The sequence below is a fragment of the Canis lupus genome, chromosome 28 (genome assembly GCF_011100685.1).
Source record: "Canis lupus familiaris isolate Mischka breed German Shepherd chromosome 28, alternate assembly UU_Cfam_GSD_1.0, whole genome shotgun sequence".
Taxonomy (NCBI): domain Eukaryota; kingdom Metazoa; phylum Chordata; class Mammalia; order Carnivora; family Canidae; genus Canis; species Canis lupus.
This window is the reverse complement of record NC_049249.1, coordinates 22,311,166-22,328,881: the sequence shown is the minus strand read 5'-3', so window position 1 is coordinate 22,328,881 and position 17,716 is coordinate 22,311,166. Positions and strand designations below refer to the sequence as shown.

Here is a 17,716-nt window from a genome sequence, read left to right as displayed (position 1 = left end):
CAAGCCTCAGATGTTTGATTGATTGATTGATTGATTGATTGACTGCTTCAGATGTTTTAGAAAAATGTAATCAACGAAAGAAAAGGCCTTCTCGAGGGCTATCCCTGAACAAAGACAAATATTCTGAATTTATTAAGTCACCTACAGATGCAAAGATGTCTTCGCTGTTGGTGAAAAGCAGCTGTATGATGAACTGTGGTCAGAGACCCTGCCTCTTTCTGGTTGTATGATGGGGAAACGTCACTTAATTTTTCCGACACTCAAAATTTTCTCATCTATAAAATGGGATAGTAATCTCTATCCAATGTGACACAAAACTGGCCGATCAGAGCCCCCTGGCCACAGTGGTTGGCTCAGGGATGAGCATTTTGTTGGAGCTACTGGGAGAGAGACATTCTTTTGTCCTGCCATGCCTGGGTTGTTATACTGGCTGAATTTCGCCACCACTTAAGGAAAGCCTGCTTGAGGATAAAGCCAACCCAAAGGCACTGCCCAAAGACAGAGGCACTGGCAGTGTGACCTCCTAGGGGTGCCTCGAATCAGTTTCCCCTGCATCTGCTTGGACATTTCTGTACAGGAATCAATGCATTACCTTTATTGCTTCATAAAAATAAAAAATGTAATAAGAAAGCCAGCCTACCTGAATCATCTGCTTTTCATTCAGATGGTTCTCCTCCATGGCCCCATGTTGGCTCAAGAGCTCCCTGTTGCTCTCCAGGTTCCTCTACTGAGTGGACTGACCATAAGGCCCCAACAGCTGGAGCTACACGGTCACTGAAACTCAGGCACTTTGCTGTGACTATCTGCTGACCAGAGACACCTGCTTCTTGCAGGTCTGAGACACAGAAGGCTCCTCCGCCCTTGGTGGAGTCAGATCCCCCCAAATGCTGGTCACTAGGCCAGGGTGTGAATGGGGTGCAGGAGTAAAATCCCCCATGAGCCTATGGGCTACACGACAACCTCTTATAGGTACGGAGACCCACGGGTGCTCCTGTGAGCAGGGGATGTAATGCCTTGTGGCCCTCACCAGGGGACAATTTCTAACTAACACCAATCATTCTTAGCACTTAACAGGCCGGTTTTAATATACTAAGAACTGGCTTTATAAAAGGCATTAGCTATCTATCCTTCCCCCCAACAAAAGATCTTTATTCAAGATAAAATGGTCTTCCCTCACTTGGAGGAAAGGAGAGTACATAGTGAGTAACAATTGGGCTGCAGGCTGCCCTATACGAACCAGGGGTAGGAATCAGGCATTGTGGGCTCTAGAGCTAACTTGCGGCTTGTCAGCTGCGTTACAGTGGAAAACAGACTCCACCTCTCTGAGCCTCGGTATCCCCATCTATAAGAAGAGAAGTCACCATCTTTTCTTGTTTACATTATGAGGTTTGATGTGGGGTTAAGCAAAGAGTTGTCAGATCCCTCTGCAAACTGTTGCATCTGGTGCTGCACAGATGAAAACGTATGGCATGTCCGAAACATTACTGAGAAGAGAACATTTCCTGTGATCACAACGCACCTTTCTATTTCTGAAAACATTCCTCTACAATAGAAGTGATATTTGTTACTCAAGTCCTTGGAGGTAATCTCATTGCCCCTAGGATTCAGGGTAAGACAAGTTAAAATCAGTGTAGCCATATTTATGGAATACCAGCAATATCGATATGATTGTGCTCTGCACTCCAGATGGGGGCGGGGATGGGATCACTGCCCAGAGGCTAAGGGCCCAGGTTTCTGAGTTTGTATCAAAATAGGTGTGAATTCCAGTTTGCTATTTAAAAGCTGGGGATGATGGCAAATACTTACCCTTGCTAGCCTCAGGGTCCTCACCTCTAAAGCAAGGACAGTTACATCTAAGCTACAGACTTGTCCTGAGAGTGAAATGACAGGGTGTACATAAATTGTTCTGCATGGTTCCCAGCACACAGTAAGCATTCACTGAGCTATGAGTCTGACTACTATTAGTCTTTTCCATCATCATAACCACAACCGTCTCTATCCCCACTACCATCACCATCAGCAATACCATCACTATTACCATCACCATTACTATCGCCACTACCATCACCATTATTATGCCACCACCATCACCCCATTATCGTCACTATTGTTATCATGATTACCATCACTATTACCATTATCATCACCATCACTATCGCCATTACTATTACCATCACCATTATCATCACCATTGTTATCACAATTACCATCACTATCACCATCACCATTATCATCAATATTACTATCTCTAATACCATCACCCTCACCATCATCATCACTGTCGTCATTGTCATCATCAGTGCAGATGGCAGGTGAGCTCTGTGAGGTCAGAGAGACAGATCTTCCCTAGAGACAGATAGGAATGGAAGAGGGAAACACAGTCAAGTGTAAGGAAGTAAACATAAGGGTGGACACTTGCTGAGAGGAAGAAGCAGGAGTCTGGATTGGGACTTGAGGGGAACAGAGAGTTTATAACAGCAGTTTGATGACCTGGGTGAGTCGTCAGCAGCTGACTTTAATGGCTGTGGGTTAACAACAAGGACGCAGCTGCAGTTCAGCAGTATAAATGTGTGTGGACTCACAGCAAGCTCTTCCCTGGTAACGCTCAGCCATCCGGAAGCGGAAGCCAAGAATCGCAGTCCAGACCACAGGGGTGCCGAAGCCAACCCGAATGGTGACATTCGCAGTTAAGCACAGTTATCTTTCAAGATAACCCATCAGGAATTTAAATTCACTTCCAGTTCAACTCACTTCCCTTTCCCGGCCAAGCAATGAATGTGTCATTTCTTCTTACGTGCTAAGATATAAAATATAATCCGGGCAGGAGAGCTTATGACCAGGGAAAGGAATGTTTTCCAGGTTTGGTCACACCTTCCCCGCGTGGTCAAATCAAATAAAGCACAATGCGTGGGGTCACGTCACTGCTGAGTCCTGCCTTTCCCTTGTCTCCTGGGAGCTGAACTTCAAATCATCTACTGGACTCTACCAGAATGCTCTTAGAAGCCAGGTCAGGATGTGAGGCACAGGGAACAATCCCCAAAGGCCAGGTGACTAAAGGCGAAAATGATGATACCACGGTAATATTGGGGCTAAGGTTCCAACTCTAATGATCATAGACGTTAAGAACAAAACGAGGACTTAGAGACCACTTAAGTTTAACCTACTCATTCTATAGAGGGGGAAAAAGTGAAACTGCATGAAGTTGGGGTAATATGTGAATCACCCCAAGTCTCACAGCTAGCTGGAGGAGAGCTGGGACGGGAACCCACATCCTCTCATTCCTCAGGGCTAATGTAGCTACCAGGGTGGGACACACCCTATTAACATTCCTAGCAAGTCTCCTTTGTGAGGAGAGAGGGGATACTTTTTTCTCATGGTGCCCTCTGCTTGGTAACAGAGGCTACTGGATTATCACTAGCAAGGCCTCTGTGAATAATTTCAAGATGACTGGGGCAATGCTGGCATTACCCCATGTGTGGGCTTTGGCCATGACGTACTTATCATAGGATGATTCATATCACCAAGACGCCTCTTGGAGGCATTCCTAACAGCAATGATGATCCTTCCATCTTTCTTCTGTTGCCTGTTTTGTAGTTGGAGTGTTAATCAGTGTTTTCACCTCATTATCTATCTGATTTCCAGGACAACCAAATGGGAAGGTAAGTCAGATATGCCCATTTCCAGTTCACTTAAAAAGAAAGTAAACCAAGAAGGGTCTAGTAAAACACATGAAGGCATCCAGCTAGTAAGAGACTTGAATGAGGGTCTTTTTACTGTAAGGCCAGGATTCTAACCTCTGCTTGCACATTCATTAAAGGGAACTTCTAAAACCACATTTCTGGCTCTATTTCTCTGGATATGATTAGTTTTTCAGGGGTTTTGATTTGTTTCTTTAAAGATACTAAAATATGAGGCATTTTCCTTTATTCTGTGGTTTTCCCTCCCAATTTATCAAGTATTTTATTTTTTGCCAGCTCCATTGATATACTTTTTAAGTTTTTTATTTATTTAAGTAATCTCTGCATCCAGTGTGGGGCTTGAACTCACCACTCTGAGATCAAGAGTTTCATGCTCTTCTAACTGAGCTAGCCACACACCCCACCATCTTTATTGGTATTAACATTGTATAAGTTTAAGATGTACAATATAGTGGTGTGATACATGCAGATATTATGAAATGACTGCCACAATAAGTTTGGTTAACAATCTAAGATGTGATTTTATTTTTTAATTAATTAATTATTATTTTTTAAAGATTTTATTTATCTACTCATGAGAGACACACAGGGAGGGAGAGAGAGGCAGAGACACAGGCAGAGGGAGAAGCAGGCTCCATGCAGGGACCCGACTGTGGGACTTGATCCCAGGTCTCCAGGATCACGCCCTGGGCTGAAGGTGGCACCAACCCTCTGAGCCACCGGGGCTGCCCTAAGATGTGATTTTAAATAACACACTTGGCGTTACTAAATGATCAGCTTTTTGGTCCACTGTATTCTCTTCCACTTTTGGTCAGTCATAATAAGATTCTCTAAACCAGGGGACGCGCAGTCACCAAGGGGCAGCTAGCAGTTCTATAACTAACACAAAAGGCCCGCCTTTCCTGCTGGAGTTATTAGAAGTGTTCAAAATGTCCAAAAGAGAACTGGTAACACAGCCAATGCAGAGTAAAGAACGTACATTCTGCTAGTATCATAACAGGAAAGTTTTATAGCAGACACAGAATTAATGTCAACTTATCCACTAAGAACCATGCATTCGTTCTTTTTCTTTTCCTTCTTCTATACCAATGTTCTTTCTGTAAAATAGCCTTTATCTTATAAAGTGAGGGGCACCTGGGTGCCTCAGCTGGGTAAATATCCAAAGCAGGCTCCACACCCAGCATGTGAGCCTGACTTGAAGTTCTGAGATCAAACTTCGAATCCGGCTCACATGCTGGGTGTGGAGCCTGCTTAAGATTCTCTCTCTCCCTCTGCCTCTGTCCCCCGAACCAATAAATAAATAAATAAATAAAATATTTTCTAAAACCATAGCACTGTAGGTGGTAACTTATTTTTTTGGTAACTTATTTTTAATATTCACATTTGTTTTTGTTTTGAACTTTAAAACTTATAAAAATATAAGGAATATAACAAATCTTTACAAGTTCACTGCCTGCCCATCACCCCAAATTAACAAATGCCATGATTATGATCATTTTCTTAAAAAGACTTTATTTATTCATGAGAGACACAGAGAGAAAGAGAGAGAGAGAGAGGAGAGAGAGAGAAAGGCAAAGACAGACAGAGGGAGAAGCAGGCCCCATACAGGGAGCCTGATGTGGGACTCGATCCCGGGACTCCAGGATCACGCCCTGAGCCGAAGTCAGATGCTCAACCCCTGAGCCACCCAAGCGTCCAGATTATGGTCATTTTTGCCTCAGATATTTTTTTTACAAAACAAAACTATACAAAGTTGAAGTCCCCTTTGAGACTCCGCCCAAGCTAATTCCTCCGTCTCCCTAGTGACATTCTCGTGTGGTGTGTCTATTTAACTGTATCTCTCTAAACATAGAAAAAGTATAAAACTAAGAGACTTTTCTCTACCTGCATGTCTTGTATCAGCATGTAGGACTGGTTCAACAGTACTTCTCCTAAAGAAAGAAATGCATTTTGTCTGTAGTTTCTTTTAACACACTGAAGACTGCAGGCAGTATGGTGGTGTGAAAAAAAATACCAAACTAAAAGTTAGTAGTTTTAGCAGGTGCTGCAGCAACTGCTTACTTCCTGTGCTTACCCACTGCTTACTCCTTACTCCAGAGGCTGGTCAGTGTCCCTTTATATAGAAAATGAAAAAGCTGGATGAAAGGACCTCCTGGGACGCCTGGGTGGCTCAGCAGTTAAGTGCCTGCCTTTGGCCCAGGGCATGATCCTGGAGTCCCGGGATCGAGTCCCACATCAGGTTCCCTGTATGGGGCCTGCTTCTCCCTCTGCCTGTGTGTCTCTGCCTCTCTCTCTCTCTCTCTCTCTCTGTCTTCATGAATAAATAAAGTCCTTAAACAAAAAAAAAAGGAAAGAAAGGACCTCCGAGATCTCTTCCACCTTTGAAATCTGATAACTCTCAGGTTTAATTTCCTCCTCTGTCAAATGGAGATAATGTCTGCTCTTGCTGGCTGTTGCAGAGAGCAAACATGATGCGCAGGCACTCTGTAAAGCATAATGACGTTGCTGATAGAATCAAATAATATTGAATAATAATACATAAATATTATAAAATAAACACTATTTAATAAGTATTCTTACTCATATATGATATGTTATATATTATTAATAAAATATTACATGTTGATATATAATAAATGCTGTAAGATAATTTATTGTTACTTCTCACAAATTAAGCTATGTTTAAGCTCCTGAAAATGCTCTTATTTTTTTTTAAGATTTTATTCATTTATTCATGAAAGATTCAGAGAGAAAGAGACACAGGCAGACGGAGAGCAGGCTCCCTGCAGGGAGTCGATGCGGGACTTGATCCCAGGGCCCTGGGATCAGGATTTGAGCCAAAGGCAGATGCTCAACCACTGAGCCACCCAGGTGTCCCCTGAAAATGCTTTTAAAGGAAATATATATATGGCATGGTTCAGATATATGTGATGCTGGCCAGTCAGCACAAAATAATTTAATTTATTCTATCTTTGTTCTCTTTGGCAGTCAGTTTAGCACAAGAAGAGTCTCTCTTAACTCTATCCATGAAGATTTTGTGAACAAAATACAAAAGTGCCTCATTAAAAGATGTTCTCCTCTACAAAAGCACTCCACAGGCTAGAGGAGCCTTCCATCGTAAAATGAAGTTCAAATCCATTCTGGGCTGCAGTCGGTTTGCCTGAGACACAATTTTTCAGAAAATTCATGTTGAATTTCACTGGTTTTGTGCAGGCTACAATTGAAGAAGCTGTTTTGATTTCAAGGGTTAGGAGAGATCTTTCTGTTTCCTCAGTAACATAAGATAGGGTGGCCTCTCAACCAACAAACATCTCAGGAGAACCTCGGTCTTTTGAGATGGAATAACAAGCTGTTTGAAATGTATATTTATAAACGACTATACAAGTTCTCCAAGGCACCAAATGTTAATGTTTATACATGCAAATGAAATATTTAGGAGTTTATAGGCCCAACTGCCCTTATGAAGGACAATGTGCACACAAACATGAAGACTGTCCCCTCTCCCTGTACAACCTCTGCCCTAGTCCCCCTCCAGGTCCTTCCAACATGCAGCTCAGATGGCACCTCCTCCAGGCAGCCTTCTCTGACTCCTGCCCCCACCAGCGTGTGTTGTTGCCCCTTCTGTGACCCCCCCCCCATAATGCCCTGGTGCCCCATTATCCTCAATTACGCTCTTCTAGCTCCTACTACCCGCTCTCATAATTGTCTACACAATTGCTCATCTGATGTCCTCACTGCCCCGTGATTATTTTGAAGGCAGGAATTATGTGCTCCATTTCATATCACAGTGTCTGGCACATGGTTGTGTATGGTACTAATAAACACTTCTATACACATACACATCTGCTCCATGTGCTGTGTGTGGACTTAGTAGTTGTGTATCACATTTTCAGTTTGGTTTCCTAGCTAAATGTTCCATGTGTACATTGCTACAAGGCTTTGAAGACGAAGCTCTAGAGAGAATGTGGATTAGATTCGGTCTTTGAACACTGTCAAAACTACGTAAGTACCGACCAACCACATCAAGTATAAAATTAGAAAATATTCAACAAATAGACTCGTTGTCACATTTTTCCTTTTAACTAAATCTGAAGAGAGTGCAATTTTCGTGTGTTATCTGAGAAGATATAAGTATCTAATCTACATGATTCTGAGATAAAACACATGCTCTGAGAATGATCCCTATGTTCTCTTAACTTTATTTTCAGTAGTTTAGATCACTGAGATTTTTCCGGTAAATGTACAAGGATGGTCATAAAATTCAAGCCAATTTTAGATCAAAATAAAATTTTAGAATAATTTTCAAAAATTAAAATTCTCAGTCAATATAGCTGATCTTTCCCCAGAGTTGCCTATTAACCTGGACATTTTAACCAATGTCACTTAAGCCAAATACTAGGAGTCCATATGAAACTCAAGATGCAGTATGGGGTAATTGGCGGGGAGCGAGGCAGAGGTATAATACTGTCTTGGTCATAAGTAGAGCCATTTCTCAAACAAGCCTTCCCACCAATAATTGTACATCTCATTGTGGTCACTGTACCCTGTAGAGCTGAGTTTTCTCATCTGTGAAATGGGAGGGTCAGATGAGACATTTTTTTTAAATTTTTTTTAAAATTTATTTATGATAGGCACACAGTGAGAGAGAGAGAGGCAGAGACACAGGCAGAGGGAGAAGCAGGCTCCATGCACCGGGAGCCCGATGTGGGATTCGATCCCAGGTCTCCAGGATCGCGCCCTGGGCCAAAGGCAGGCGCCAAACTGCTGCGCCACCCAGGGATCCCAGATGAGACAACATTTTTAAGGTTCCTTTATGCCATATGATTCTAGTATGGTGTGTGTTTTCTTAAAGCTGTTACTTATGGCACATGGAAAAGTTAAGATTAACTGACCATGGTTTAGTGAGAGATTTCAGCCTTGGGAGATCTGAGTTTCTACCCCCCTCCAGTTCTGGGTGACTCCAAAGAGAGGCATTTAACCTCCACTCAACAGCCCTGTCTATAAAATGACCAGGTAAAACCAGAGCAGTGGTTTTCAAGGGTTAGGTGGGCATCAGGAGAGCTTCTTAGGGCACCTGGGAGACTCCGTGGTTGAGCATCCACCTTCAGCTCAGATCATGATCCTGGGGTCCTGGGATTGAGTCCTGCATTGGGCTCCCTGCAAGGGGGGGAAGCTTGCTTCTCCTCCTGACTATGTATCTGCCCCCCTCTCTCTGTGTCTCTCATGAATAAATAAAATCTTAAAAACAAAAACAAAAACAAAAAAACAGGAGAGCTTCTTAAAACATAGATGCTGGGCTCACCCCAGTTGCTGTATCAGAAGGTCTGGACTGGGCTGAGAATTTGCATTTCTGACAAGTCCAGGTGATAATGATATCGTGCTTTGAAAACCACTGAACTAGAATATCTGGAACCTACCTTGTAACTATAAGAACCTATGGTGGGTTATAAAGAGTTTAGTAACAACTGTTTTTAATAAGCTACTTCTACCTACTAGGCAACCAGTATACCAAGAAGGGTCTTCCTTTTTTATGAGGGTTTCAAATACTGCAGAAATAACTTTAAGGGCACATGCAGCTCCTTATATCTACCTTCCTTTAAGAGACTCAATTCCTGATTTCGGCTCAGGTCATGATCTCAGGGTTGTGGGACTGAGCCCCACATTGGGCTCTGCACTAAGCAGGGAGCTGTTGGAGGTTCTCTCTCATCCTCTTCTCTGCCCCTCCCCGCCCCTGCTTGTCTTCTCTCACATTCAATCTCTCTCTCTCAAATCAATAAATAACTCTTTTTTAAAAGAGAGAGATTCAATGGATGTGTTCAACAACATTTGGCCTCCTGGAATCAAAACAAGAGTCACAAAACCCCGGGTAATCTAATTAGTTTGTTGATTGGCTTAGCGTCTTGTTATCAGGTTTGATGAACAGGAAGAAAGCATAGCTCTATTTATCCTAGTTCACTGATGCAGAGAATAGATGGATCAGACTCCAGAATGCCAAAAATTCTTTAGTCAAGCAACATTGTGAGAAAGTCCACCTTCCAAACTTATCCTAGGCTAGAAAAAAAAAAAGTTTTTGACAAATCATCTTTATCATTAAATTTTAAACATGGTGGCATTGCAATTACCCACAGTGTTTTTAAAACACCAATGCTTGGATCAGATCTCCAGAAATTCTGATTCACCCTAGGTTCTGGGATTTTTAATAGCTCCGCAGGAGAACTTTTGTGAAGCAAGTCTGAGGCTTGCCAATCTATAAAGAAATACAATCGATCTGTTCTTCATTACTTTGAGCCCCACAAGCCATTTTTTTCCCCACAAGCCATTTTTGTCACGACAAGCAGCATGACCATTTGTCCTAAATTATACTTAAGAATAAACACTGCACTTTTTATAAGCCCACAAAGAGTCACAAACACAATGGGCAATCAATTTTTCTTAGCTATATACACTGAAGCATCTTTCACACGGTTCAATATTTTTGTGGCAAGACTTTCTTCACAGTATACATAGTTTCTGCTGCAGAGAGCCAGATGACAATGGCCGGGGGTGACTTTTGCCTTCTAAATAAGCACCTTGAGGACATCATCCACATCCTAAAATCTTTCAAATTTCTGAGTGTCTCTCTGGGTCGGTGCCGGGCAAATTAGAAGCACTGAACAAATACTTATCCAACTCACTTGAATTTATGACTGTCTCTGAGCATGTGGGAACGCAGACCCTAGCAGAGCATGCTCAGGGTTTCATTGTGAAGCTTGAGGTATGTTTCCTGTGTGTGTGTTGGGAATGCACAGTGTCTGATTCTGTTAAATTGCTTAGAGCAAATGAGAATATTAAGGTTGGACCATTATAAATTTGCCATACAACTATTTATTTGAGAAAGCATCCATTTCCTAAAGTGGATGGAGGTTTCTGGCACCTTAAGACACCTACCTTTCTGACTACAGACAACAAAACACAGGTGTCACCCAATGCAGAAAATATTATATACAGGTTACTTCTGGCTTTTGTCTCTATGTTACACAGCTGTGGCCAGATGAAAGCTAGTGAATAAAGTGGATAAAAACACAAAAAACAGAAACAAGTCAGATGTAGCCATCTTGGTTACATTTGCACGTGCCATTCTCCATATCTTCTCAGAACACCACAAATTAAACCTGTGGTTAAGCCCCACAGAGACTTGAGAGCTGCCGTGGCTAAGGCAAGAATGAATGGTTAAAACTCAAAGGCTGACTTTTCTTTCACTCAAAACTGCTCTCCAGCACTTTCCCCTGCTACCCCATGCATTGCTAATTGGGAGCAGTCAACGCTGGACATGTACACAGTCCTCTATGGTAAAATTGATTATTATATTACTATGGAAAATAAGGGAGTCATTTCGTTCAAAATATCAAGTTCCACAAAATCATATGTGGCAGCTGTTGGTGTATGCACGTGGGGGAGGGGTGAGTGTGTGAAAATATCTCCCCTTCAGTTTTCTGACATCTTCACAAAGGCGTGCAAAAAAAAAAAAAAAAAAAGGAAAAAAAAACTATTCCGACACATTTGAGGCAGAAACCAATGGCAAACTACAGGATGGATTTTTTTTTTTTAAGGTCAAAAAATTCCCATGAGGTAAGATACATCACACACGCCGTTTTACGGGTATGGGTTTGCTTTTACGCACTTGCAAGAAGAAAGCCAGTCGTCCTCTCCCGAATGTGTCAAAGCCACTTTTAATTGCATCAGATAAAGAAACGAGGTGAGTCATGTTTGGCTGTGCTTGAGCCTGCTCACAGATCATCACACCCCTATCCAAATATGCTCCCTGACCCTCACAACAGATGTTTATACACTTGCTTGCTTGGGGACTAGGAAAAGAGTTTTGTTGTGAAACTCCACTTAGAGATACGGAGTAGTTGCACAAGTGCGTGTCGCGGCTCCTTCAGAGGTGCTCAGAAGCGACTTTCAGGCATTATTTCTTGGCAAAATAGCCCAGGCTTCTGAATTCCAACACAGCGCTCCCTTCCAGGTTCACGAGCGTGACTCTGCATGCAACAGACACAAGACCCTCCAAACGCCGTTAGGGTCACTTTCCACCGCTGACAAATTTCCAGCAAAGCAATACAAAACATCTCAGCCTTAAGAAACCCCCATCATTCATAAGGCTGCAGGATCCCGAAAATGTCCCCTTCCGTCCCCTCAGGGTCTGGTGATCACGCGGCCCCGCAACTTTTCTTTATAAAAGGGTTTTTGCAAACCAGCGTAAAAAGAGCATCTAGACTCGCCGACATCGGGATCGCGGATTTCACTGGGGTCATGGGGAGCTGTCTTGGGTCACATGCTACCCTGCTGTCATGAATCGGTTCTTAACGATTTTTTTTTTAACAGGAGGGGGTGGGGATACAGACAAATCGCATACTCATGCACAGATGCTTAGCGCCAAGAACATGGTCAGAAGTGCCGCCTGGACTAGGGAATAAAAAGAAAGCCCTCGACTTCCTTCTTGCGCTGGGGACAGGTAGGAAGAAGATGTCATGCAACCTTACCTTTCTGGAAAAGACCAAGGCGCCTGGCATTGAGCGCTCACCTGAGGCCAGCGAAGCCGGGAGTCATTTTGGGTGTCGCGCATGTGCCTCCCTAGAAAATTCCAGGGACGTTCTACCGGCTTTCTGCTTGCCAATCACGACAAGCGTCCACTTGGACTCTCTGGAGTCCGGGACGGGGTAGAGGAGGGGGAAAGCAGGCGAGGGAGCGAGCGAGAAAGAGCGGCCCCAGGGTGCGGCATACCCGGCTGGAAGGGGAGTCACATGCCGCCAGGAGCCATTCCTGCTGCATTACACACGCCGAGCGAAATGGCAAACAATATCAGTCCATGTTTATGCCACATGTTCTCAGCCTCTTCACATATCAACACCCAAGCCAGCTCTGCACAGAGAGGCCTCCTGAGAGCGCCTCTGAAGGAGAGGGTCCTGTGCTAATCGTGTAACCATTTTAATTAAAATCCCAAGCCTCCTGTCCTGGTTTGCTTTGCTATTTCTCATTTCTCATTGGTAGTGGTGGGAGTGATGGTGGTTTGTTGTTTATTTGCTTGTTTTGTTGTTGTTGTTGTTGTTGCTTTTTCTACTCGGTTTGCATGGGCAACAATCTGGTCCTGGAGGTGGCCAAAAGGACATTCAGCAATGTAGTAGCCACATCCGACAGCACTGCACACTGACCCCCGGCCAGCAAACCTCCTGAACAGCTTGCCCCTTCTTGGTTTTATTTTTATGGAGCAGGAGATGGAGTGAGGTGACTCGCCATCATTTTACCTGCTCCGTGGTAACTGCAATGCTTTTCAGCAGGAAAAATGACTGTCTTCTGCGCTAAGCAGTGGCTCTTCACGACGGTGATCTCCCCCTCAGGGCGTGCTGGAGGCATTCTGTTTGTCAGAACTGGGGGATGCTGCTAAAATCCTGCAAAGTTCAGGGATCCCTGGGTGGCTCAGCAGTTCAGCGCCTGCCTTTGGCCCAGGGCGTGATCCTGGAGACCCGGGATTGAGTCCCATATCGGGCTCCTTGCATGGGGCCTGCTTCTCCTTCTGCCTGTGTCTCTGCCTCTCTCTCTCTGTGCCTCTCATTAATAAAAAAAATAAAATAAAATAAAATAAAAATAAATAAAATAAAATAAAATAAAATAAAAATAAATAAAATAAAATAAAACAAAACAAAACAAAACAAAATAAAATAAAATAAAATCCTGCAAAGTTCAAGTCAAACCCCTGCGAACAAGGACTACCCAGCCCAAGACATCAATAGTACCTCGGTTGAGAAACTGCTGTAATGCTAAAGCCCTCTACAAGTCTTACAGAAAATATGACACAAAAACAAGAGGAAGAAAAGAAAAGAAATCCAAGGAGCCCCTCTCTGGGAGGACCTGACTGGAAGCCCCAGGGTCCGGGGATGGGCTTCGCCTGAATTGTGGTTTAATCAGTTAGGAAATTGCTCGCTTTTCTCTCCAGGAGTCACTCTTCTCCTGCCACTTTTTTCCTCTTCTGTTACCCATAATATTTAAACAGTCAGACCAAACTAAGCCTTTGGTGATGTTCTAAATCGAAACCAGCTGTCCATGAATGACTACCTCACTGCCAGGGTATGTACAGCAGCCATCATCTCAGTTTGTCCTATCTGGATGGTCTGATGTTCATCTGTGATGCCCAGTATCCAATATAATCTCCTCTCGAAATTATCAGGAGGGTATGCTTTATACAAAGTAAACCCCCCCCCCAAAGACCTTCTACAGGACCAAGGATTAAAGCTCACTGGGTTCTCCTATTTTATACGGACCCCTAAAGGCAGAAGGATGGGTATGGTCACTGGCATCAGGGAAGCTTCTCTCTGCTAGAACTCAGTGTGTGACCTTCTTGCAGCCCACTGAAAAGTCATAGTGAAAGCCAGTCATGTCTATCTGAACAGCCCATTTCCAGCTGCCCACCAGAGGCCTGAGCACTGCCCACCTGCCCAGTGAGCTCTGGGGAGAGCCCAGGGGCTCTTTCTCCCTAATTTAGTCATAGTGCACTAGCTGCCACAGGCTTGCCTGGCTCTCTGCCACCGACTCAGTCACAGACACCCAAGGCGCCAGTCCCAGATCCTGACCTACAGGAACCAGCCAACCTGACCACAGCTGCACTTCTGCTCAGGCTATGGGTCCTGCCCATGATCTACCAGGTTTCCCCAAGGCACAAGGCTCGGCTCCAATCAGCGACTGCATATTTTGCCCTTCCTCTGTCTGTCTTATTTTCACTATGCTCAGGACTTTCCTAGAAAAAGAGTTTACTGAAAAGCACTCCACCAGGGGTGCCTGGGTCAGTTAAGCATTGGACTCTTAATTTCAGCTCAGGTCATGATCTCAGGGTCATGAGAGTGAGCCCTGCATCAGGCTCCGTGCTGAGCGTGAAGCCTGCTTAAGATTTTCTCTCTCTCTCATTCTCACTCTTCCCTCTCCCTCTGACCTGTGCATGCTCTCGCTCTCTCTCTCTAAAAACAAACAAACAAAAAAAAAAAACAGGGACACCTGGGTGGCTCAGCGGTTGAGCATCTGCCTTTGGCTCAGGGCATGATGCTGGGGTCCAGGGATCGAGTCCCACATTGGGTTCCCTGCATGGAGCCTGCTTCTCCCTCTGCCTATGTCTCTCCCTCTCTGTGTGTGTGTGTCTCTCATGAATGAATAAATAAAATCTTTTTTTAAAAAAAAGACCCACAACTGCTTTACTACACATATCTCCCCAAATGTGAAGAACAGTATTTAGAATGAGCCCTTCTAATTGTGTGACCCGAGCTCTCACTCAGAGAATAGGACACAAAGCGTGGCCCCGTGTGGAAATGAAGAGGCACAAGCTGACCATCACAAACTGCAATGTCGTAAGTACATGTTTAGCACTTACTGTATACCAACGCTGTGCCAGGCAAGTAGGGAGGGAGGAACACAAGGTGGTATTGAGTATGAATGTGCAAGGCATTATGCTACCCACTTCACATACCTGATCATCACAAGTCTTAAAAATTTAAGATCACTATGCCCACTTTACAGATGAGAGTACCAAACCTCTGAAATGACAGGGTAACTAACCCAAATTCCCAAAGTCAATATATGGTCATTTGAAACAAGGTCTTTTTTATTCCAAAGGCCTGTGTTCCACTAAAACATCCCCCAAGGTGCGAGGTGAGTCATAAAGTAAAACAAGATGAATGCTACAGGTAAGGTGTATTCCAAGTCTAATGAGAATGTAGGACTGGCAACAAAATAGGGCCCGGTGCAAAACAAAATGCAAGGCCAGTGTTCAAAAATTTATTAAGAATTTCAAGATGGGGATCCCTGGGTGGCTCAGCAGTTTAGCACCTGCCTTTGGCCCAGGGCGTGATCCTGGAGTCCCAGGATCGAGTTCCACATCAGGCTCCCTGTATGAAGCCTGCTTCTCCTTCTGCCTGTGTCTCTGCCTCTCTCTCTCTCTCTCTCATAAATAAATAAAATCTTAAAAAAAAAAAAAAAAGAATTTCAAGATGGCAATAGCAGAGCATTAAATTAAACGCAGAACCATTCTAATCAAAGGGGCTCCTGTGAACACATGCCCATGAAGCCAGTCCTGAAAGTGAGGGAAGAAGTCTGAGAGGTAGGGGACTGGGGGGAGGGGGATGCTTCATTATCCATCCATACTGACAGCAGCAATTCCCAGAGCACTACAGCCCAGGACCATCTGCTGGACATCCAAGCTTGTCCCTGTTTCCTTTGGCCATTCTGTCTCCTGCTACTGAGCTAGCATTAATGCAAGGGCCAGAGAAAGGTCCAGGGGTGGAACATGGGTTGCGGGAAGCAGGAGGCAAATGTGGCCCAAACGAATCCTGCTATTCATTATGATACTGAGTTTCTTGAGGTGACACAATGGGAAGGAATAATTTGGCCTCTACTCCTGGGGAGAGGCCCAAAGCAGGTGGTATAGTAGAAGGTAGGGGACAAGTCATGCACAGTAACGTAACAAGAGATACAAGTGGCAGGGATATATAGCCAGCTCACGTGTGAGGAATGAAAGCAGAAAACGGCTGAGAACCAGTGAGTATAAGGAATGCTCAGCTGGAGTAAGAAACATGGGGTCTGCGTCTGGCTTCCTCCCCAGCTCACTGTGTGACCTCCAGTCAGTCACTGAGTCCTGGTGGCTCAAAACACCCCAGGGCCAAGCATACAGGAACTTAAGGGGATGCAGTGTGGCCATAAAAGCGATGTTTATCCACTTACTCTTTAATGTTCAATTAAAAACAAGTACACAAAATTCTATATATATTATGGTTATAGACAAGTGAAAGGGAAAATAACCCTTCCCTTAGGTAGGAAAGGAAAAAAAAAATTACAGAACACACCCAAATGTCAACAGGGGCACTTGTTTAGACGGCAAAACTTGGGTAATTTGTTTCTCTGTTCTCCTTTCATAAATGTTCTAATTTTTCCTTAATAAACATGTTTGTTTTTTAGGAGTAATTTTTTAGGGAAAAATACATTTAGTTGGGCTAATGATGCCCATCTAGCTTATAAGGACCTTCAAATGACCCTTTCATATTACATAGTGTAACACAGCCCCTTGCCACAGCAGACACTTCTCTCCTGGAAAACCATATGCTAAAAATAAGGACAAGGTACATGGAAAAATGAGGCATCTACGCAAAACGCGGTGGTGTTCATCCTCTCATGAAGGCTAAAGGACATGACTCAGGTGGGTTTCACACCTGTATTCCAGGAAGGCACTGTGCACAAAGCAGGTGGGCCACACGGGCATGTCGTTCAGGGGTAAACAAAGGTTCATTTTATGACCTCAGGCTTCTCACCAGAAAGATCAAAATCATTAACATGAAGACGGCTTCTTGGTACACGCCACAGTTGAAAGTCGGCAGCCTCCACGCCTGCTCACGGCCTGCCCCTCCAACCCCTGCTGGTCTGTGGGTGGGGAGGAGGAGCGAGCTACCGTCAGGACAGAGGGGAAAGGCAGGGTTACCCAACAACCCTAGAAGTAGGCTCAGGCCTGTGGTCTCTAATTTAACATCTCGAGCTCCTTGGCTCAGTTTTATATACTTTTCAGGGCAGGGCTAAGAATGGTGTTTTCTTTTGAGTTATGCAAATTCAAGGATAGTGTTAACCAATGACTAATCTAGGCTAAGCCCAGGATTACAGACTGTAGCTGGGCCTCCTCTAATTTTCAGCACACTGGGCCAGAAGTGGCCACCTCGTCTCTGTTTTAGGCTGGGAATCTGGCTACAGCCAAATCTCTGCCCACGCTGGATGGGCAGAGCTACACTCTGCTCTGGCCACTCCCTCCCCAACTCTGCTCACAACTGAGGTCAAACTATCTCTCCAGACCACTTTCTCCTTATACCTAGGGCTGGCTATGCTATCTTAGGCAATGGGGGAAAAAAGACAAGTATAGCCAGGGAGCGCCTGGGTGGCTCAGTCGGTTAAGGGTCTGCCGTCAACTCAGGTCATGATCCCGGGGTCCTGGGCTCGAGCCCTGCATCAGGCTCCCT

The 17,716-nt window shown here is 44.2% G+C and overlaps 1 protein-coding gene across 3 annotated transcripts in view; it reads right to left on the bottom strand.

The window, feature by feature from the left end:
* RBM20 (RNA binding motif protein 20) overlaps positions 1–12,449 on the bottom strand; it is a 70,947-nt gene extending 58,498 nt beyond the window's left edge. Inside the window, exon 1 of one of the 3 annotated variants that reach the window (XM_038578771.1) lies at positions 12,221–12,449. In XM_038578771.1, the coding sequence (XP_038434699.1) occupies positions 12,221–12,303 (83 nt within the window). In that variant the 5' untranslated portion in view covers positions 12,304–12,449. The remainder of the gene's footprint in view (positions 1–12,220) is intronic. The other 2 variants (XM_038578773.1, XM_038578774.1) reach the window with 2 other exon arrangements.
* Between the last annotated feature and the right edge of the window lie 5,267 nt (positions 12,450–17,716).